This window comes from Poecilia latipinna, unplaced genomic scaffold (genome assembly GCF_001443285.1).
Source record: "Poecilia latipinna isolate Pla-1442-1.1 unplaced genomic scaffold, P_latipinna-1.0 Scaffold67, whole genome shotgun sequence".
Taxonomy (NCBI): Eukaryota; Metazoa; Chordata; class Actinopteri; order Cyprinodontiformes; family Poeciliidae; genus Poecilia; species Poecilia latipinna.
This window is the reverse complement of record NW_015112683.1, coordinates 520,076-544,243: the sequence shown is the minus strand read 5'-3', so window position 1 is coordinate 544,243 and position 24,168 is coordinate 520,076. Positions and strand designations below refer to the sequence as shown.

The following is a 24,168-nucleotide window of genomic DNA, read 5'->3' as shown; positions in this document are numbered from 1 at the left end:
CCTTCATTTTGGGAGGCAGGTGATCAGCTTGGAAAGCCCTCGAACTTATCTACCTCAACAAAGGTCTAAAAATCAACCACTGTTCTCTTATGCTCTCCGGAGAGAGAGGTTTGACTGACAGACAGGCCCACCAGTTCATGTCTGCGTGCTTGCAGTTAACTCACCAATACCAACTCAGCCACTTTATTGCTAAGTTAAACAACATTCCAGACAAAAAGAATAATGGTATGGAATCGGCAGGTCAGGCATTTTAAAGATTGCTGATCGGTGTTCGGCCAGAAACCTGGAATCAGTGCACCCCTACATATTTAAAAAGAAATGTAAGTAATAATTTTTTGACTGATAGCTTTTATGTTTTTGTAATACCTTTTGTGAGATGCTTGTCTCATTTTTATTGATAGACTTTTTGATCAGCCAATAGATTTTCTTTCGAAAAGTATCCAATTATTGAATAAAACCTCAATCGGTTCAATTTTCAAAACTTAGTAAAATAATAAAAACAAGTTAATTATTTGTGTTGCTCCTCCAAACCTCTGGGCTTGATGCGACTGCCCTGGTAAGCCCTTGTTAAAGTCCCTGATCACCAGGCAAATTGAACGTGATTGTACAAGTATAATTCACCCAACCCTCCTCCTTAGGGATGTGTTTGCCTTTATTTGTTCTGTTGCTCAAGCTGGGGAGTGTCAAGGTGCAGCAGGAAAAGACAACAGAAACAGAGGCTTTCACCCCTAACTTTAGCCGATGAATAGCCAAACTTAAAGAATCTTAAAAGAACCAATGAATTTTGGAAACAGAAATCTTCATGTGCAACTAAACTTTTCTCAGGTAACTATCCTATCATATAGGTGAAAAGACAAGTTAGTGCGTTCTTTGTGCTGAGCCCTACATTTTGTTGTGGAATTACGGCTGTCACCATTGTGAACGCAGCGTGTCTCTGGAACTTATTGTACCCTTTATGAGGGGGATGTTTACAGCCACCAGCTTCCTTTGTGTAAGAGATGGCGCTCTAACACCGCCGTCAGAACCGAAGCAGCAGCAGCTGCTGCTGCTGCTGTTGGCTGCCGGGTATGACGCGCAGACACATGCAGTCTTGCTCTCCCATCACGGTCTAGCTCAGCTCAGCCTCGACACACAGCACCCACCGGCATCATCCTCTGTCGGTCCTCAGGAGATCTTGCATCACTCCGCATCTCTGATGCTGCCTTAAGGGGGAAACAGAGTCCGGAGCATCCCTGGAAGGGTGTGGCACCCCTAAAATAAATGACTGAAGGGGGAAGCTAATGATGCCCGAATAGGATTATATATATTTTTTCTTCTTCTTCTTCCAGCTGACAGGTCTCCATGTATACTGTGGTAAGTCTTAGACTTGACCTGGCGGGGGAGCTAGACGCTATTGCATTTCGTCTTGCTTTTATTTGGCTCAGTATTTTATTGTTTTGGGTCGCTGTGAACTGGTGGCCCATGTCACTCATAACATGCACGCACATTACGCACCTTGACCAGTCATGGTGAGAGAAATGCGATCACAGCCTGGCGGTGTTTTCTCTCCTTTTAGCCTTTCATCTATGTGTTCGTGTATATGCGTGTGTGCGAATGTGTGTATAATCAAGACATTGTTCGTTTCCTTTTGTCTCACAGAGCTCTAGTTCGGGGAACCCTTCCCTGCACTGTTCCATGTCTTCCTCGGCAGACATCTCGGACGAGGATGACTACAGCAGCGTCAAATCCGGATCGGCGTCGCCGGCACCCGGCGACACTTTGCCCTGGAACCTGCCGAGACACGAGCGGTCCAAGAGGAAGATCCAGGGAGGATCCGTACTGGATCCAGCTGAGAGAGCTGTGCTCAGGATCGCAGGTGAGGGACGCGCACCTTGTTAAGTTAGAGAGAGATCGAGAGAGAAAACAAAACAAAGACTGAATGAGCAATAATGGGATTTATGTACGGGTATATTGTTGTTGATGTGCTCTTATATTTAAGATTTTCTATGGATTTTATTTTCAACGTTGAACGTCAATGAAACCAATAAGACCTTTAAGAAATCAGGTTGACAGAAACGTGATGAAATGCAGGCGACCTGTCTTTACCGCACCTAATCGTTTTATAGTGTTACTTTGACACCGCTTGATATCGTAAAATTGTCGACATAACTGCATCGTCCGGGCTCAATTAAAGCTCATAAAGATCTGTTCTGACAGTAAAATCCCAGTTGATAAACCGCAAAATAAACAGAACTTTGATTTGTGGATTTATGAAAGTTACAGGAAATCAGTAGCAATAAAAAGTGCGCTAATAATAACGGAGCAAATTGACAGGACGCTCATTTTATGTGCACTGTAAAAAAATACATTAATAGTCTTATTTACAACATATTTTGTTTAATCTTCTGGACCGGTTCTGTTAATAAACATAAATATAATAATGGAAAAAAAACAACAACAACAACAATTTAATTTTAATTCTGATTATTCTGATTCTCAATCAAAATTACAAATACCACACCAATCCTCCACAAGTTCCAGAAAACCCCTCAAGAATTTAAGTTTCCAAGCAAGTTGTTAAACAGTGAACACATCATGTCTGAAGCAGAATCACTGTGGCCACAATGCAATAAAGACGATAGTGAAATCTTTTGCTTGAATGTGAGCTATTACAGGTTTTTCTAAATTTTACAACACATAACAGCTGGATGGCAGTTATGTGGCAGTAAGTTAGTCATTTCATTTGCAGTACTGTTATTTCAGTTGTGGCTTAGTTTACTGCATCTTACTTTTCAACACTATATTTTTTTAATATACTACATGTTTGAATTAATTATATTTAGATAAGACATCTTGTGAGGAGCACCTTTCCAGGTGTTTGAGATCGAAAGCTAAGTCGAGAGACTTGGAATTTTTTTTTTTTTTTTTTTTTTTTTTTTTGTATGTTACATGTTAATGTTGAAAAATAAGAAATTTTAAAGATACATTGTTAAAATGGCATTTTCCCCTTATGGAAACAGTTTGTATCTACAGATTCAAATGGCACATGGTCATATGGTACTTTCTGCTATAAAGAGAGCAGTCGTTTTGGAAAACAATGAAAAGGTTGTTTACATTAATATTTAATGCTGTCATTTTTTTTTTTTGTTTCCATGACATTAAATTAATGTCAGCCCATTTTTAGTAACATTTTCTTCTGGATCTAACTAAGTCTGGTCTAGTAAGACTGTGCAATATACAATATTCCTTAATGTTAGTTCTAACGTCAGTTTTGGGTTGGGCTGTGAAGACGGACATTGATTATTTTTTACAGTGCAGTCCTTCCTATCGGTCCTGTAAAGTCACAGAGGAAGGGCTTCCTATTGGTCAGACTGCAGACAAGGGAGGGCTGCAGGGCGTTTCCTTCAGAACGACAACAGCGCCGATCACTCTCCAGCCCACAGCAATTACACATGCACAGGCGCACGAACACACAAGCATGTAGAGCTACACAACGACACACATGCTGTGTCCCAGTCCGTCTCTGGTGAGCGTCCAGTTTGTGAAGCCCGGGTCATGGCTCAGTGCGCGCCGCAGGGCTATGTGCTCTCGGACGAACAGGAATACCTCCAAGCCTACGAGGACGTACTGGAAAAATATAAAGGTAGGAGCGGATCTATAAGTCGAGGCTTTTTAAGCGATGAAGAAATCTGCCCGGTCACTGCTTGACAGTTAAGTGGCTAAATGTCAGCCTGCTCCCTTTTCCTCTCTGCTGACTGGCAGCTTTCAATGGGAAAATGGGAATATTTCCCGCATGACATCACATTAAGCTTGAATTTTAGAAACAAAAGACGAAAGTCTTATAACAGTAATGCTTATCGTGATTTAAATTGATAAAAAGAAAGGAAAGGGCAGGGAATAAGAAGAAACGGTAATTATTTACATGTAGTTTGCTTGCTTAAAAATCTAATAAGCTCGGTTACTTTGTCAGATTAAAGGTCTGTTCATTTGTGGAATTCTGTAAATTCTCCTTTAATAATCCACATGTGCAAAAGAATTGCACGTCTAACAATTTATTCTGTTGGCGTTGTAAAATAACTTCCAAATGAAACAAAAGATCATGCATGGCAATTCTTGGAAAGGTTTATTAGTGGTTAGAATATCAGTTAACTAACTTGTATTTGTCCTGTTTAGCTAAAATGCCATTATTTTATTACTGTAGAATATATTTTCAACATTTAAAACAGCAGAGAGCATTGTGGCTTGAACATGGAGGATATTCAGCTTACACTATTGTTCAATGTAAAGTTTGAAGTTATTCTGTAATTGCAATACATTTTTAAAAAGAAAAAAGAAAATTGAAGTTTAAACATGTACTGAAAACATTAATTGACATTATTTAATTGATTTTATTTCATTCCCCATGGTTTCATGGGGTATGAAACCTTGTAGCTATTTGCTACAAGCTAGCAAATAGCTTCAACTATGTTTTGCAGTAAGGTGTGGGCCAATGTGATATTAGGATGATTACATTAAGAAAAAATAACAAGGTTACATGGTATCATAGTAATGTTATCTATTAAATTACTTATTTTGAGTGTGTTGCACACAGAACAATTACCCTCCACATTTAGAAGTCCTTTTTTGAGTGACTAAATTGGATAGAATTATCATGAAAAAAATTATCCTTCTTGCCATTCTTTTCTGTATAAAGTAGCACAAGTACTACAAGCTGACAGCAGTACTTCAGCTTGTACTACAGTCCTTTGTTGCTCACTTGTTGATAGCTTGTTGGGCTAGCAGCAAGTGGGGTCGAGGCAGCACTCTGCTGAAGTAGTTCATTCTATTTGTCACCAGTATTCAGTGAATGAAGCCTCCTTACTAAATCATAGACACACAGCGCTTGGTGAGCCATTAGCATGACCAAATTAGTTACAAAGTGGATTCAGGACAAGTGATTATTTTTGGAATGACCATCACAACATTAGCTGGTAAATTAGTTGGTCTAGTCACAGATATGCTTTATATCCAGAGAAGGCACTTCATCTCGATTCAGAACTTTAAACCATATGAACAGTAGGACAAAAAAAATCTGTTGTAAACCTTGCAAACTTACATACTAGTCGCCGTCCCTATTTGTTTTGACTTGGTTTGATTTCTTTTACAGAGATAAAATTCATTGCGTGGTGCTGTTATGACCCGTGAAGTCTCCTATGTCAGGCAGTACAATATCTTATAACATGGCTCAAAGTCACCTTACATCAGTAGCTCATGTCACTTCACATTGCCATGCCTTTTGAGAGTACCACGTTAATTAGAATCATTCCATCACAGATTCGAGCTCCACTCTGCTTGAGCTTGGCAATATCAGACACATGTATCCTCAGGTCAGGCCTGAAGACATAGAAACGGACTAAATTCAAACTGACAGCAGTGGATTTTTAACTCTTTGTGTCTCAGTAAAACGCAGACCAAGTCAGGAGAACAATAAGCAACAAATGCCGTGCCCTTTTGTGAATACTCAGCATATGTGTGCATGTTCTTTCAGCTGTTGAGGATTTTTTTGCCAGTGGGCCCAGTCAGCTGTGCTGGAAGGTTTAATCGCTGTGAGTGGGCTCTGAAGGAGTCATATGATGGAGGATCATTAGGAATCCGTAGCTGTTGTCTTCAGGCAGATGGGCTGTGACAAATAGAAAGCTTACTTATTTCCTGTGTTTTCAGCCATTTCAGCCAGTCTGCGATCAGTTTCCACATGTTATGGACAGATTTTTGGGTATATTTGTCTTCCCACCAGCTGTTGCATGAACGATGAATTTTTTACTGAAGGGTAAGGGCACATTTCCAAAAACAATGATCACTTTATAATTTTACAGTTTACTGTATCCAATGTAGTCTTACAGCGGCCGTGTACTTTGTCATCTGTGTTCACCTCACTTTATGCTAAAATAAGTTTTCATTAATTGTGTAATTATCTGTGATGTTTAAGCCATTGATGCTGCAAATTAGATCCAGTACGAGCTGATAATTTCTTTTTTTGCCAACTCTGAGTTTCTTGTTTCCATCTACTCAGGTTACAGATTACCCCATGAAGGAGAAATTGAAGTTGGAGGTTTTTAACATTTATTCACTAGAGAGTTAAGGAGTCAATGAACAGCCTGTTTGAAGTGATACATTAATTATAAGGTTAAAAATGCTTTAGTTTTGACGGTGGCGTAGAGGTATTTAAATAAAAACTTTCACTGAAGTTTCATATTAACACATTTGTCTTTGCAGAGGTTACTGGTTTCTGTAATACTGTAAGAAATGAACAACAAGCTGAGAAATGTGTTTTGGTTGCCTGTGTTAGTCTACCGTTAAAAGATATCAACATATATCCTTTTAAAGTGTTCTTTTCTTCGTTACTTGAATCATTTTCTATCTAAACCCTTGACAACGTTGTTGTCTTTATTATTGCCTAAAGCTAGCTTGACCTTTATTCAGCTACTTAGAGCCTCGAGCTTTGCTCCTTGTGATGCATGGAGAATCAATGGGATGCTTTTTAAAAGTAAAATCAGTAGCAGTAACCAAGCAAACAATCCAGTAAACAAAACAGTTGTAGGGACAGTTATAAAACAAGAGATAGTTTACTTCAACCTAACAAACAGAGACAAATAAATACATTTTTATGTTTAAATGTTTGCTTTTAGGTTATTGAAACAAAAAAAATATTCTTTTTTTTTAACTAGGTATATTAAACTGATTAATAATGGTATTAAAAAACCTTTTGTGATTTTAAAAACATCCAATGCAGATCAATTTGTAAAATTTCATAACTAATATTTCTTGTAGACTCCAGTTCTGAGTAGGTCAGATAAAGTCTATGTTGTGCTACTAACAGGCCTTCACAATTGTATTGCAGTTATGTGGTTATTTTTACATCAGATTGTGCAACGTGCCATAATTATTGCAAAGTTTGCGATTCAATAGCTGTTGGCTAAAATATAATTTTAAAATATAATGGAATCTCACTGAAATAGATCTTCACATCTGGCACAAATTACAGTCCAAGAGAGTGCTGAAAGCACACACGAGAGAGACCGAAGGGAGGAAAATGTGGATTTATTGTGACCAATATCAATATATACTTTTTGTACTCATGATTTTCACATATAATGGAGCCCAAGAGTTGTGCTAATCCTGTTGTTTATATGTATTTATCTTTACTTTTTTGCCTGTTCAAGAAATTGTTGAACACATTTTTCATTTAAATTTATTTTAATAACTGGAGAAATTGGCAAAATGAAAAATTATAGATCCATGGAGTTCTACACTGTGTGTAAAGAAACAATAGACTTTGAGACTCCTTTGATTTAAGGCAGATCACAAATAATTCTTCATGGTTCAGTTGCTGAAATAACACATTCTTATGCAGTTTTGTGCGTTAATAATACACCCACTAGTGTTGAAAGGTAAGGAGGGTTTCTTGGACGAAAGATTGGAAACTTTGGGAATGGGTTCTTAGGCACACACAACAGCCATGTTGTATTTTAAATGGGAGCGTGCTGTTCTAGCTGAGCCTGCTGGGTTGGCTGTCAAACATGGAGGGGCCATTTAAGTTTCACAACAGTGGATTTTGCTCTGTCATCACAGTAGATTAAATGGATCAGTCAGGAGTTTTTGTTTTCCATTTTTTAGATGATGTTTGGTCTTGGTGGTCTATATTTCTTAAACTTGAGCAGGTAATTAAGGTAATTTGGTAATTAAGAGCAGCAAGCTGTATTTATTTTTCTGCTGTCAAAACCCAAATTAGTAAGTAATTGCTTGTGATGGTTGGTGCAGCAAAGTAATTATAATTTGCACTTATTCCTTCAAGGTTTTCCCTAAACATTAAACTGTTTAATTTTCCAAAAAAGGAGAAAACTAAAAAAAAAAAAAATATATATATATATATTTTTTTTCTTTTTGCTTAGTAGCAAAATTGATCAAATCTTGATGTCCACACAGCATTAGCCGTTGTTCATCTAGCTCTAAATATCCTGCTGTGGTGTAGGGTGTGGTCTGCAAGAGTCTCTGAGGCTGTGCTGTCTGTAAATTCATTCATTCTGCATTATCAGCTAAAAGACCACTAGAGATTCTTAAAGAATATCTCTATATGACTAAACCAAATCTTTAATACCTTCATAATCTCACACAGTGGGGAGTTAGATAATATTCAGTTTTTTTCTGCACAGTCACTGCCTTTGTCCGGCCTCCTGGGCTCAGCCCTGCCCCTCTGCTCTCTGTTGACAGCCCACTCATCACATTCACATGGCCCACTGGCCCACACATAGACTGCAGGCCTCCTCTGTGAAGCCTGTCTACGTTTGAACAAAAGGTACATTGTTTTTATGGGAGCATTGTCCAAGACTTGTGTCCTGCTTAGTTGGGTGAACCTCTTTATTAGAATGTTTTATTACAGTTTCAAACTAAATGAATTTAGGTACACTTTGAAGATAGGCAGTACCAGTAAAGCGGGTAATGTCTCATCTGAGTCTCTGATATCCCCAATTACTGAAGACTAGCTCACTTTCTATTCAGGACATGTAATGGGGAGGTGCAGCGAGGCTTAGACTAAACCTTATTTTGCAGACGGTCAAATTAATGGTTATAAATACAGTGTCATTGTTGGGACTTGCACTACTTCCTGAAGGGTGACATCATCTGGGAGGTCACTCCTGGTGTTGCCCAGTGGAGTTTTGACTCTAAACCTCCTTCAGAGTACAGGAAACGATAACAAAATGAGAGCATCTGTCATTCAGTGGAGGATTCTGCACTACCCACAAAGCTGTATTTATGCAGAAACACTGATCAAGCATAACATTATGACCACCAGACTAATGGTAACGGCTTTGGCGAGCACATCACACATGTTCAGTTGGCATGAGATATGAGTATTTGGTGGATAAATGAACATCTCAAACTCATTGTTTGGCTCCTGGAGGCGTTCCTGAGCCAATTTGTGCTTTGTGCTAGTGCAAATAATCCTGCTGAGTGAGACCTCAGCCGTCAGGGGCCAGCATGACCGCTTTCTCACTTTGCAGCCTCGCAACCAACAAACTGCGATCCTCTGTGTATTATAACGCCTAAACAACTTAGCTCTTGTCATACTCAGTCAAATTCTTAACCCTTCCCTTTCTTCCCCAACAGGTCAACTGTGAGAACAGGTTAATCACCTGTTTTCTAACGTATCTCTCCCACAAAGGGGAGCAAACATAAAGAAATTATTAGTCAAATGTCACAATGTCATTCCATAATGTAGTTAGATTGACCTTGGTTTGCACAAGCGGTGGATCAGGTTAAACAAAGAATGAACATATAAAATCTGTGTGTTTATTGTAATTGCTGATCATAATATACCTCAGTTCTGACTGGAAACAGTGAATGCAGGACAATAAATACTTTGATCGGTTGCTTATTTTTATTCTCAGTAATTTTACAATAGCGACATGAACTGGTTCTATTTAACTGTTCTCTCCAAGATATCCACTATATTTACCTTTAAAAAGGTTAGATGTTCTGATCTTGCAGAATACAACACTACTGTATCCCTGTGATGTTGTATAGAAGGTTATATAAACTATGCCTGCACTGCAGTCCCATCCAGTTGCATCATATCAATGCCCGAGAATGATGCATGCTCGCTGTTGTATTTGTACGCTGTCATGGTGATGAGAAGACCAGTATGACTGAGCCTCATACCACAGCTCTGTTTAGCTCCTCTTACATGAGATCATCTTGTGAGCCTCCGTCCCTCCCCTGACTCATGCTCTGCAACCTTCCCTCTCCCTCTCCGGCACCACCTCCTTTCTCTGTCCAGAGAGACTGACAAACTGACTTCCTTTCTTTATTTTTTATGATAGATGACCAACAAATGAGCTCATGCATTTATTTTTGTCACTGCTAAATTAGGAAGTTTGTTTTGAGAAGTATGTGAGATTTTTTTTCTTTTACTTGGATTTAAAACCTAAATCTGGACGAAAACATCAAACAGATTAAACAAATGCTGTTCTGGCACATTATGAGTGAACTTATTGTTGCAGCCGTGTGGAATTGGGGTCCTACTGGTGCTTTTGGCTTAGTAGGATAAAAATGACAGAAATGTGAATAAGCTGTTGTCTTCATTCGACTTTCAACATGGTTTATGTCTGTAGGTTCCAAAATGAGTTTGAACTTGAGATTGTACTCTGACTTTAAAAGTCAGGCTTCCAAATATTTCTGTGAGGAATGCCAACATTTAAAAAAAAAAATCACACAATTTGAACTCCCCATTGTAAATCTTGAAAGGCTGCCTGGAAGGAGTAAGTCTTTGTTATGTTTACTTATCACCTAAATGAGAGTATTTTAGTTTAAAATGGCATGTTCACATCTGCACATATAAGGGTTAATGATGGCTTTGTGTTGGTACTCGTGTGTGTTGGTCAGACAGCCGTGTTTATTGTATCCTTCCAATCCTACATTTATCCTTTAAAACTTATTTTTGAACTTCAGGCAATATTTATGCTGTAAATAGAGTATTTACAGTCATTATTGGACACTGTAAAGTTTTTTTTCTTATCTTTTGTCTCCAGCAATGGAAAAAAACAAACAAACAAAAAAAAAAAACAGATACTCCCTTGGCTGCTTTGAATACTGACAACCTGTTTCAATTACAGAGCTGTTCCAGTCACATAGTTGTGATGCTGCCCTACCTTTTTGAGAAGACTGCAGTTTCTCACTCACAAGGAATGTCAGAAATGTATCGACAAGTATCTCACCATCACCATCAGTCTTGTGCTTGTTGTTAAAAGTTCAACAGAAATACTTTTTGTCTTTTTTTGCCACTTTTAAAAATGTGATGAAGTAGCCATATGGTGAAAGTCAGAATGTGTTTGCTGGTTACAGGTACCAAAGTGTATGTAGGTTCATATAAGATGTGAGAGAGTTTGCCGAATGGACCAGAGTTTTATTCTGCAGTTTAAAAGATTAGATAAGGGCGTTCTCCCACCTCCTCGTACCAGTGCTACATAAAGCCAGTTGTTCATCCATCTTCTCTTGGTTCCTTAAAAGACAAATTTGGTCAGCTCATACAGTAGAAAATGGCTGAATTATTATTTTTTTAAATTGTCCAGCACAATAGTTCTTTCAAATATTTGTAGGTTTTCATTATTTAAACACAACATATTCATTTGATTACAGATTTGGGCTCAATAATGCTTGGCGAATCTTTGTCCTTATCCTTGACATTAACGTAAAAAGCTTTAGTTTAGTCTGTATGTTTTTACTTCCCTGTAATACAAGGTCAAGAGGATTATGGAGGCTGGATTTTGATTGCACTGACTTTTGGATTCAGTTCTGCTCAGACTGTGAGGATTTTTAACACAGCGATGCCAAGTGGTGTTAAAAAGACATCCGTTTATCTTCTATCCTATTTAAACAAGCCTGCACACACTTGCGTTCTGCAGGTTTAGAGTACAACACATGAAACATTTGTAATTGTATTAAGCTTTATGATAGTGTGAATAGTCTGCAATCATGGTTCAAAACAGGCTTTCAACCCTTTTTTCTCCTTTCAGTTATACAAGCATGACTCTCCTTCAGTTTTTCATAGTGCACATTAGGAAATGAAGGATGTCACCTAAGTGGCAGAGATTATGTGGCTTGCAGTTGGAGGGCCAGCATAGTTTAGGGTTGTGGTTATTTATAGCCATGCACATGTGCTTTTGCTACAAATAAGTGTCTGAGGCAGCCAGTTTGAATGCTGTGGTGGTCTCTCAGGAGGGGCTGTATCTGCATTGACTATCAGCAGCAAATATTCAGCCAAATATGAGATACGATAAGTATATGCAATAGCTTGGATAAAGCTGTCTCCTGCAACATTTTGTGTTGGTTATCATTATGAGCACTTCCATAGTAGTGTGTTTCCCCCTTGCTTTAGCAAAAAAAAACACCCACAACATCCATTCCACTTGACCCCTTAAGGTGTGTTGTGTTACCAGGTGCCAAGTTGTTAGCAGCAGGTTTCTTAATGTCTCATAAGTGGTGAGGTCAGCCATCATATGTGGCTGTAGTCCTCAATCAACCATTTGCTGCACCATTTTCTGCCCAAAGGGAGTACCTTTTCCCTATCCACTGCCAGTAGAACCAACAATGGGCTTGTGATCATCACAGCTGAACCACAGAGCAATGGAAGATGTTGACCTAATTTATTTACATCATGTGTGCTGCTTATCTGGTCAAAACATGGCATCAGAATTTGCTACGGCAAGAAAGCAAACTGGCAGAAACAGTGTGATGCTTTGGGTGATGATGTTCTGCTTGGAAACCTTGGTTTATGCCATCTATGGAGATATCCCTTGACATGTACCACCATTCTAAGCGTTGTTGGAGGTCATGTACTAATATTGTGAAAAAAATTGTGATTTCAATGTAAGCGATACAAAATGAATGATATCTTTAAGATACTAATTGTATTCAGTGTCGATATTTCACTTTGGCACAGAGTTTTGCACAAATGCGTTGCAAACAAACAGATACTTAGCCTCTCCCTTTCAACTGAACACAGATTTGCTGATGATCAAACCGTGTGCCTCTAAGTTAAACACCAAACATGACAAGTTCTTCCAGAGAAGAAGAAAATTTGCGATCCTCTTTGGTCAAAAGGCAAAAGCAAAAGTGTAGTTTGCGGGCATTTTGCCTATGAGGGAGACAGACAGGAAAAGGCGAAGGATGTTGATAAGCTCTTAAATAATCAGTGCAGCAGTGTTGGCCACAAAGAAGTCTGTAGTGGTACTAGACTTCTTTGTGGGCAACAGTCTGTAGTGGTATTAGTACCACTACAGACTTGGTAAATTATGTTAAAAAACCCACACTGTAAAGATAATTAGGAGTTAAAAAAGGACAGTAATTATGATGGATGGCACAAGTTAATGTTTGTTTGGAGGTTGGTGGCCTCTCGACAGCCCCATTATGGCTTTGACCTTTTACGGGTGGGAGCTATGAAGTGGGGAAGGGGTAAAACAACCTTCATCCTTTCATTACTGCACTGTTAAGTATTTAAGGGATTCAGGGTTGGAATTTTGTCTTAAAACTGTTTTAGCTATTTTTTTTAAAGACCCACACCAAAGCTGACAAAGATAAACCAAAAATGTGTCCGAATCTATGTGAACAGCCAAACTTTTTAAAGAAATACTTGATAACACTTGATACTGTGGTGAAAATGGTATCAAGTGTTAAGTATTTTTCTTACTATGGGCATTGAGTTTGAAATCATAGTGCTACTACAACTCTATCATACACAGCCTTTCAAGAAAGGCATATTCCTTGGTGGTAGTAAGATTATTTTGGCTTTAAGCAAAAAATTATTTGAGGATCACAACAATGAGTTTTTAAGTGACGACTAAAACCGAAATTTTAAAACAATTGACCATGTGTTACAAACAAGTTTGATATGCTTGACATTTGTTTTTGAGATGGAGTGGGAGTCTGGTAACAACATAGCACATGTCCATAGGTAAAAAAAAAAAAAAAAGAAAAAAAAAAGCTTCTCGAAAGGAAATTGTTTCTTATTATGTTAAAGCAAGACATCTTGGTCTCTTATAAAACTGCTAGTTGTAAACGTCTGATTTGTGGAGTGATTATAACAATTTTATCTTGAAATATCTCTTAAAACACAAATATTGTGAAGCCACACCTCTACTATCTTTAATTGTTTTTCTTTTTTTACTTCTTTTTTATTGGGGACCTTTAGCTTTTGAAGTTCAATTTTTGTTTTAATTTAGTTGTTTTGCGTTTTATGCTGAGCCTTTACATTGAGGCTGATATTGATATTCAAAAGCTTTGATTGCTGCTGAAACTCAATAGAAATTAAATGGAATTTTGCTCGAAAGGTGTAATGTTTGCTGAAAAAAGCAAAATAATGGAAGCTTTGACAGTTAACAACTGAATTGAAGCAAACTTCTTTAACTGATCCAATCAGTTGAGAGAAACACTGGGTGAGCAGCTAAGTACCAAATTGTTTGCTCACTGATTTTGTAAGATTGGATAACTATAATGTGTGTGATAAAGGTGCTGAGGTTGTGTAATACTAGATGATTATGGGAATGATCACATTACTTCTCACCTTGGCACTGTTTGGTATCATATATTTGTTGTTGTTATATTGATATGGTCCCCATTCTGTTCACTTCATGGCCAAACATCAAATGACCTTTATTCATTTGGAGAACTACCAAGGATCCTGCTTTTTATTCTTAGAAAATCCTCCAGAGGGCACCACAATATAAATCTTCCATGAATATTTTTCTTGGAGGCGCAGGTCAGCTCTTCTTAATTTTTTCTGGTCCACAATATATTGCATTCAGACATTCAGGGTAGAAATAATAATAATAATAATAATAATAATAATAATAATAATAATAATACATTTATTACTGTTATGCTATCTTATACCAGCTGATGTGTCTGTGTTTGCCATGAATCTATCAGAGTGTGTGTGTTCACGTGTGCGTGTGTGTGTGTGTTATCAGTGAACTGTCAACATATGAAGCATGGTAATCATTACTGTCTCTCTCCTTGATGGTTTCTTTTTCTGACCTGACCTTTGATCTGAGCTGGGCAGTTTCCTGGAATACGGAAGCAACTTGTCTATGTTATTTCCTTTTTTGGATGAATTTTAATGTAATGCAGTGTATGACTCGGTGTCCCTCTTCAGTCTGAGCAGCTTTCCCCATCTGTGGTTCAACTACACGATGATGTAAGGATCAGAGATGACACAGCAGAACTGCTGAATGTCTGGCATTTTCCTTAGATATCTTATATTTTCTTGAGCTTTAGCAATTTTTGCTATTTTATTTGTGATGTTGCTATCTAACCCTCAGTTTAATTGACTTCATTGTAACATAAAATTTAAATCGGATTCGATTTCATTTGTTATTAAAATCAAATAAGCATCATAACTTATAAGTCTAAAGTATTTTATCTGAAGATTAATCTAATGCTTTCACTTAAAAAGAAGAGTAGATTTATTTTTAGGGATATCAACTGATTAAAAATATTTAATTGTGATTAATGCATGTGAGGGCCAAAAAGTACGGAATCCTGTGCCTTAAAAAAATGAACAGTAGTAAAATGAATTTGCCTTAACTCATGATTAACAACCCTGATTTTTACATTCTTAAAAAAAATGGTAACCATCTCAAAGTTTTTTACAGGTTAGAGAGATACAAAAGGACATGTATTACTAGTCAGTATCTGCTTATTGTTAGACTCAAGTACAGTAAATTAGGTTTGATATTGTGGCAGAAAAAAAAAAAATTCCACCACACCATACATCAGACATTATTTTACTCCTAAATTGTACTATTGGTAGACAAATTAGAATCAGAGTTGTTTTCTTTTAAGGATTTAGATGATTATGACCCTAAATTTAAGAAAAACGTGTTTCACAGATGTGCAGAGGAAAGTTACTTTTGCTGTTCTAAAACCCTAATGTTAATTTTGAGGAAAAAAGTGTCTGGAGAGGGAAAAAGGTTGAAGCTCCAGGTTTGGTTCCACAACTTTTGGGGAATTTTGTTTTGTTTTTTGTCCATCATTCTGCCACCTTAACCCCCCTCCGCTTCAACAGTGGATCAATCTGCTATTGCACACTGGCTGTTTCTATTACAACAGCTAGTGTGGCTGGAGCCTCATGGTTCTGGTTGTCTAGGATGTCCGGAAGCGTTTCTCTTTGGATTTGGAATCGGGTCATTTAAGGTTAAACGCAAAAAAAATTATATCTTATAGAATAAAAATTATATCTTATAGAATATTTGATTATTTGATTGGCAGGAAAGTATACTCTACTTAAAGATGAAATATTACAGTGAGAATAATGTGACACTAAAATATTTCATCTCCTGCTTGATATTTTTTATCCAGAATAATTGTCACACCACTCCACTTTCCAATTCCCAGTGCCTCTTACTCATAGACTATTTTTAGATGAACTAAATGGAAAAATCTGTGGAGGATAGACTAACAGTACACTTAGAGCACCCTTGTCATTATGGAAATACATTTTCTGGGGTTTATGACCATTTTGAAGGATTTTCTATGTGAAGGTAGCTTTTTCAATTCGAATTTGAATGGCCCAATGAAAGCTACAATAATTTCCGCAGCTTAACACGAAAATTTCTAACATTTACTAAAAGTTGCCATCAATTTATAAAAATCTTTGGCTCAACAAAGCATTTGGTTCATTTTTAAAAGCAATCGTTTGTTAGAAATGAACACTGGATTTTAAAAAATAAATCTTATCATCTCTTTTGGTTGTTTTCATATCTTATCATGCAGGTTGCTGACTTGTGTTTACTTGAATGTTTTTAGATGACTGCAATGATTAACAGAAAACACAAACAACTGCACCAGACAGCTAATTTTGTTTAATCCTTTGTTTTCTTGCCTAAAAATAAATTATTTAATTCGATATATATTCATGTTTGACTATAATTAAGCAATAAGGCTGTCTTCTGTCATAATTACACTTTTAAATTAGTCATAATATGGCGAGTTGAAATCATCCTGGCATTAAAAACGAATGCTTTCGTAGAAAAAAAAAAAAAAACTTTCTTTCCTCACTGCCTTCATGAGTTGCTGCTAGATAAACACCAAACCACATGGAAACTCAAAATAGCAAGTAGCCATGGAAAACCTGACAGGACTCGCTCTGGATCCTTGATGAGAGAGGGAGTTGCAGCTCCCTCAGAGGCTGTTAGGCAGAAAGGGAAGCTTGGAGAGACTAAAACAGCTTCTCTGGTCGTTCATTTACGCGGCATTCGTCTAACTGGACTGCTATCCTGTTGTCTGCTGGTCGGAAGCTGCCACACAGGATGAAGTACCTGCTTGAAACTGAAAGGGATCACAGAGCACATCTGGTAACTCTCATGTGCTGCATGGGTCAGTACTTATGTTACAGTTTTCTTAAGTGATTGGATCCGTCAGTGTTTGCTCACTAATGGTTTCTCTGATTTGCCTGGGTAAAACTTAAATGTAATCTGCCATGGAGACTTATAAAGTCTGCCGCTGGTCGTGTTGTTAGGGTTCAGGAAATATTTCTCAGAGACCGCTGACGATGGTGGTAGTTGTGGGACAAGCGTGAGCTGGCTGACAGATGTTGCCTTTATTAATATCGGCATGTACACGTGTTTTTTTTTCTTTGCTTCTTTTTTTTTTTGTTTTTGTTTTTGCATTCACTAAATATTACTCTGAGGAGAGTGTATGCAAACATGTAAGCACTGGAATGAGTCACATTGCTGTGGTGTCTAGCCAGGACTTGGCGTTTGCACGAACGAAATAGATACTTGAATTTGAAGATACCAGTTTACGTTTTTCCTAAAATGCCTGTGCTTTTACAGTGGTGTTGTCACTGTCACAGGGTGATGTCAGTCTGGTTGGTATGGCGATGCAAACAACAAATAAAGCATTGTGGTGCTTTTGACAGCTTGTAGCTGAGAGTGATTTCATCTTAGCCTCTGGGAAATCACGACCTTCATTTGTGTTACGGTAACACTTTCCCATCCTCAAAAGTTCCAGCGTTGCTTCATGTCTTCTTTTTTTTTCTGCATCAATCGTTTATATTTTTTTAATTTGAATTGTGGTAATTTGTTTTTGGTTTTTTCAAGAATATGTTCTGTCTTTTTATTAACTATTGTTTTGTTACAAATGTTAGAAAGAAAGGGATTGATTATGGTGATAGAATTATTTGCACAGTGACTTGCAATTTATCCTACTTTAACTTTTTCATAAACTGAACATTTAGTATATATCCAAAGACTTTTAATGATAAACTAATAGAGTCTATAGAAGATTGTTAGAAGACCTTGGTGAACAAACAGCATAATTTGGAGCAGGGGAAGACACTGTACAGGTCAGGAAATAAAGTTGTGGATAAATTCAGATTTAGCTTATAAAACGACATCAGAAGCTTTAACCATTTCATAGATCACTGTTCAATCCATCATACAAAAAATAATCAACTTTGACATGACTGCAAACCTACCAAGAAATGACTGTTAATATTAGACCTCTAATACCAAAGCTCAGATGGGCATTATGTATTGACAGGATTTTGGGTGTGAACTTCACAAATTTGGCTTAGCGATGTACGGTATACAGCAAAGATGTGGAAGAAGGTGATTTAGTAAACAACTGTCCTGAACTCACTGTCCTCAACATGAAACATGGCGGCGACAGCATCATGCTGTGGGGAGGCTTTTCTTCAGCAGCAACATGGCTGCTGGTCACAGTTTAAGTGAAATGCATAAAGCAAAATATAAAACAATGCTGGAAGAAAACCTGTTAGAATGAAAGACTTGAGTCTTGGGGATGTTTTCAGATGTTCTCCAATAAACGTGACATTTTTGTCACTAGACAGGTGAGACGTAAAACATTTACAACAAATGTTTTACACTGCATAGTGTTAACACAGGAAGGCAGAGTAAAAATAAGCATGCTACACTCTTCAGGGTTTCCTTTGCAAAGATCTTGAAGCTTATTTAGGATTTTTCTTCAGCTTCACATTTACAAATAATTCTACATTTGAATGTATGGAGTTTTGTGGTTTTGAAGTGACAACAGTAATTTGATGTTTGTTTATGTAACTGGTTACCTAGGTTTATGTTATTTTTGTTTATAATGTTATTAGTGCAGTGTTGCCCTTTGACCCTTTACAATGTCTTGTCAATACAAAACTGACGGGGTTAATCTAGAAGTAGAAGATTTTGCTTAAAAAATGAACCTGTAAATCTTTGAAATCCCCCAAGCAAATGAAAATGTTGTAGCATAACTTATAACCACACTTTTGTAGCACGTTGTGACTCACAGTTTAGACAACACACATTGCTTGAAGGGGTTTCTGTCTTGATGGATTTAGCAAAAAAACAGATGTGCCTAGACAGCTGGAGAAGAAAACAATTAATGTTGTGATGTTTTTCCTTTTTGTAGATGAAAGAGACAGAGTGCAGAAAAAGACCTTTACAAAATGGATAAATCAGCATCTATTCAAGGTAAGACGTACTGTCTGGCAGTAGTTTGCAAATGTTTGCTTATTAAAACTGATAGTATATGAAAGCTGTACTGATCATATGTTGGGCAAGTCTTTTTCCTGTCACATTTATCAAAACCATTTTCATGTTACATGCACAGTAAATCATTTATTGCTAGTTTTTTTTTTTTTTTGTTAGGTTCCAACATGTTAACATTCCTCCTGAGACGTTATTAAAGCTTGCTGAAAGTCATTTAGGAAGACATGTGTAGCTGCTCTGCAGCAGCAACAGGTTTTCTTTTGTTGAGGGGTAAATGTGAAACGCTTACTACGTGGTTTCATCTGTGTTTGGAATTTAATGAAACACTTAAGAAAATAGACAAGCATGGACATGTCTCATCTGTCACGCCTTTTTGGAATATGAAGGATATGGAGAGGATATGAAAATGTTTGCATGCGTTTCAGTGATCGGATGGAATGACTCACTGCTATCTCTTAAAGGAGATTTATCTGAATCGTCTTTTATCGTCTGATTTACCTGTTCAAGAAAAATAAAATTGTTAATGTTGAAGGAATTTTATTGGTTGCAATTTGACTGCTGCGAATTACATGTAAAGCCTTGCAGAAAACAGAAACTTTGATGATCTTTGCTAATTAATTTGGCACGATGACACCAGTTTTGATTCTGCAATATGGAGAGACCATGCAGGAAATCATTGTGTTGGATGTAAGTGTGTTGCAAAAGTATTTGTAGCTGAATTTAATCAGTTTGTCACACTTTATCCTAAAGCCTTTTGGTATTTCAGTGATATTTTAAAGAGTTCATCAAAAGAGTAGATGAGGAGAAGGGAAAAATCTGATACACTGCAGCATAAATATAAATGAAAGTCACATTTTCAGATTTTCTTTCTGGTTTGGGGTCAATGTGGGAAACTGAAAATGGGAAAAACGTAAAAGGGACATGAAGTCTTTTAAAAACTACTGGACTTTAGTACATATCTACAGTATCCACATGGGGCTTTACGACTGAACAAAAATACAACTACTTGAAGTACACAACATAAATAAACACAAATCTATTAATACTGACATGCAGTCTTTAGAAAAAGGAAGTACACCCTGTGTAAAACTGAGAGTTTTATGTATCAAGACATGAAACCAAAATGTAGAAACTGTGCCATAAACTAAATAGACCTCGACTACTTTAGTCATTTTAGAACCTGAAGGGACCACGTAATTTTACTTTTTTTTTTATGGAGAACCCTGGCATTAAAGGAGGATATACTATCTTTTTCCATTACAGTATGACAAGACAGAATGCTAGGATGAAGTTCCTCTTATAAATGCTAAACGGTTAAACAGGTTTTCCCTAGTTTTGCTCCTTTTCCTTAGAAGCCTATGTTGTTTTTTACATTGCAGTTTCTCCTGTTCTGTTTGCTTTAGCCCTATGTTTTCCCTGTAATTGAATGGCATTGTTAGAAACTAATTAATCCAACAGGAAGGGAACATGTATAGAACGTTTTGTATTAAAACTCAAAGCCAGAATGTCAAAAGAAGAATAAAAGCTAAGTCGATTTTTTTTTTCCTCAGAAAAGAGACTCTGTCACTTCTCTGTCTTTTGGTTTAAAGTTTTATTTTCTGGCTAAAAAGTGTCTTGATTTCGTAACTAATTAAACCAGTGTGGTTTAATGTGTATGTAAATATTAAAGCGTGAATGCTGATCTTGTATTACCAGATATAAACTAACAGCAAATATGGTCCACTAAACACATTGAGCACAGTGACCTATCAGTGTCCAAAGGATCAGTCTGAGACAGTCAGGCTGTTTGTGCTACTGCATCAAGAATACTTTGCAGAGTATCTGCAGTATGACCCAGCAAATAGTAAATCTCTTGAACAAAGCACAATTAGGCACAATTGTAATACTTTTCTGAAATATTAACTTGTAATTTGAATTGTCCCCCAGTCAGCATTTTAAAAATGTACAATATTTGTGGGACAGATTATAACTCACTGCTTTGTACCACTTACAGCATAAAAAATAAAATTCACTTTGTCAAATTAAGTCACGCAGCTCTGATGGCCTTTTAGCCTCTTATCTCCAGCTTAATGCAGACATTACTGTGAAAACACTGCAAACTTGCTGACTCGGTTATTCATTTTAAAAGACAGTAGGAAGAGTTAAGCTTGAGATCAGAGCCTGTGCTGTACATTCAGTTCAACCAGTCTGATCATTAGGATCAGATTTTACGTGACAAGGATGTTGGCTTCCTTCAATGTTTAAGGCAGATTGACAGTGGTGAATAGAACCATTTACCAATTTGTTTTTGGAAGGATGCTAGAGGCTCATCGAAACTGTTAGTTTTAGTTCTTGCTTTAGGAATCACGGCTGTGCAGGCTATGTAAACCTTGACACAATCTTGGCAGGAAAAAAATAAGGAGATAATGAAATTACCTCCTTAGAATTACATATGGATTAGAAATCGCATACCAAAATAAAAAAGTTTGAAAACCATTTTCATTTTATTTTAACTAAGGTACATAATTTTTACATGCATTTTCAGAGATAATGATGGAGTATGGAGCAGTCAGTATGGAGTGTCAAACATGCCACAATTCAGAAAAATAAATTAGAAAAAATATAAAAAAAGCATAGGTTTTTCTTACCTGCCAGCATGACTCATCAAGACTGTTGGTTAGGAATAAGTATGCTCCAATCAAGATGATTGACCTATTGTGTCCTTACGATGTTGGTGACCACAACAGTTGAAGTAATATCTTTGTGCAGCTCATTCATTTAAACCACTAATCATATTCAATTGACACATTAATTCATTTGGTTAGCCTAAATGTCAATCACACATCTTTTTATTTTGATTCCTGGTACTTTTGTCTCTTCATACAAAGGGTTTCACATGCAGTCAATGAGGAATTAGAGGTGCTGAGTTATAGGTTAAGATTTTCTTTGCTGACTCAATAATGCAAACATACTGATCTATTCTGGCTCCACAGCTGTGGTTGCTATCAGGGAATAAAGTCCTGAAAGTCCTGTGTTAAAGCAGGTCAATGGGCAGCTGACTGATTTCAAGGGGATGCTATTTAGGCCAGGGAGGACAGAGTTTCTGATTGCTGTTGTTTAGCACCTCTCTTAAGTTGCTAGATGAAGTGTCACGCTGATAACCTTGGAAGACTTTAATGACAAATGCTTCTCTGCATACTTTTGTTATTGGCTGTACTGTCAGGACAATTTAGAGGATTTTATAGTGAATTTTCAGCTAAATTTGCACAGGGTAAGAATGTTGTATAAAGGTTCAAACGTATACAAACAGCATTTTGATAAATATCCCTTAGCAAGTCACAGACAAAAATACTCTCTTTTCTGTAGCCTTCAGCAAACTTCTTGGTAGAAATGGGAAAGCTAATTCGGTTGGTTTCCAGAGACATGATTCCAGACTTCATGAATTTTAATATGGTTGAGTTAATGAGATTCTGAGTTGTCAGTAAATATAATAAAATAAATATGTGTGTATAGAAATAATGTCTTTCTAAACTTCTCGGATACCATAAAGTAGAAAAGTTCAGTAATAATAAAGAAACTTGTATATGAAACTGCCTTATTTTGCGTAAGAATGTGTGAATATTAAACAAATAAATCCTATATCGCATGTAATGTATAAAATAAATTCTAAATGTGAATAAACAGCAGCAGGACAGTAATTTGTGCAACTTGCAGACATTTTATCTTCCTTCTTGTTTCTGCAGGTACGAAAGCACATAAATGACCTGTATGAAGACTTACGAGATGGACATAACCTGATCTCACTGCTGGAGGTTTTGTCTGGAGACACACTGGTGAGTTTGTGCTTTTTATTTTACATGCTTCCTAAAAAGATGAGGGCTCAGATTTACAAGGAATAAAATCTGATTATCTTTTGGCTCTCCTGAAATTGGATTTTGATACTGAAGTTAGCGCCACTTTTAAAGAGATCCGTCCGATAACCCAGACATCTAGAGATCTTGTCATACAGCACAGACTGTGCTACATTTTCAGTGTGGTTGCTCTGGTACTTTCTCTTTGCTCTTATGTAACTTTAACTTAGTGAAGAGGGAAATCCTGGGATTTTAATCCCTGTAATCAGCTTTTCTGCTCCATCCACTAAAGTAAAATAAAAAAATAAAAAAAACATACTTTTTTTTTGCTGGTAAAACATCAAATATTAGATGCTTTTTTGAAAATTTAACATATTAACATAAAATTCCTGCATTAATTACATGATACGTATTTCTAAATGTTGCTTTGTTTGTTTTGCTTTTGTTTTTTTGTAAATGATTGGACTGAAGGTGTTATTGCCCTTGATATTTAAGACAAAAACCTAATTTCTTTCCTTATATACAGTGTTACCCAATGCTCTGTTTAGCGTTTGCTTTTGCGCAGCAAGATACTACAAGTGTATTTTTTAAAAAAAAGATCAACAAAACCTATTTAAGAAAAAGTTGTTAATGTTGTATGGAATGCATAGACACTCGGCGATCTCAAGGTCAAGACAGTACGACATCAGTGTTAATGGATCACAGAAAGTTTTTATAACCTCATTTCAGAGTGAAGACAAACACAATTCTCCTGAACTAAACTTGATAGTTCAGGTTCTGTTGCTTTCTTTGCTATAGCATCATATTGATATGGCCAAATGTATCACTTCTGCACTCTATATGCTTCCACAAATTCTAAAATCTGTAAAATTTAAGTTTGTAAATTTACAAATTTACCTTGTAAATTTGCCTCCACCAGTTTGAGTTTTCCTGTGGAAGAGGAAACACTATCGTTATCTTCATCAGTTTAACAACAATATGAGAGCGGGGTTTGTGTAGGTTGTACAGTATACTGACAGGTCTAAAAGATAGGTCTGCGTACTATTTTCTTTGTTGAATTTGGAGCCTAAATGTTTGCAGATTGTTTTTCTGTAAACCAGAATTTTCAGGATTATTATTTTTTTGCTCTGTACTGTTTCTATTTAAACAATGTAGAGCAGAAGCTATAATGAAAAAAAATAAGTAAATGGTATTACAAAAAGAAAATGATCAAAGTGTCTGATTTCCAATTCAAATTTAATAATAGTTAATGGAATTTTTGTCTTTCTATAATGTAATAATTTGCATCTGTTAACAAAATTGAAAATTGAAAAAGGATTTATAGT

At 36.7% G+C, this 24,168-nt stretch overlaps 1 protein-coding gene across 17 annotated transcripts in view; it reads left to right on the top strand.

The window, feature by feature from the left end:
* Positions 1 to 24,168, top strand: part of dst (dystonin) — a 115,539-nt gene that overhangs the window by 5,720 nt on the left and 85,651 nt on the right. For 13 of the 17 annotated variants that reach the window (XM_015060460.1, XM_015060484.1, XM_015060469.1 and 10 more), the window contains exons 4-6: positions 1,639 to 1,855; positions 18,934 to 18,995; positions 22,736 to 22,825. In XM_015060460.1, the coding sequence (XP_014915946.1) occupies positions 1,639 to 1,855; positions 18,934 to 18,995; positions 22,736 to 22,825 (369 nt within the window). Of the gene's footprint in view, positions 1 to 1,105; positions 1,354 to 1,490; positions 1,509 to 1,638; positions 1,856 to 3,435; positions 3,623 to 16,730; positions 16,888 to 18,933; positions 18,996 to 22,735; positions 22,826 to 24,168 lie in introns of those variants that run through there. The other 4 variants (XM_015060530.1, XM_015060538.1, XM_015060545.1 and 1 more) reach the window with 4 other exon arrangements.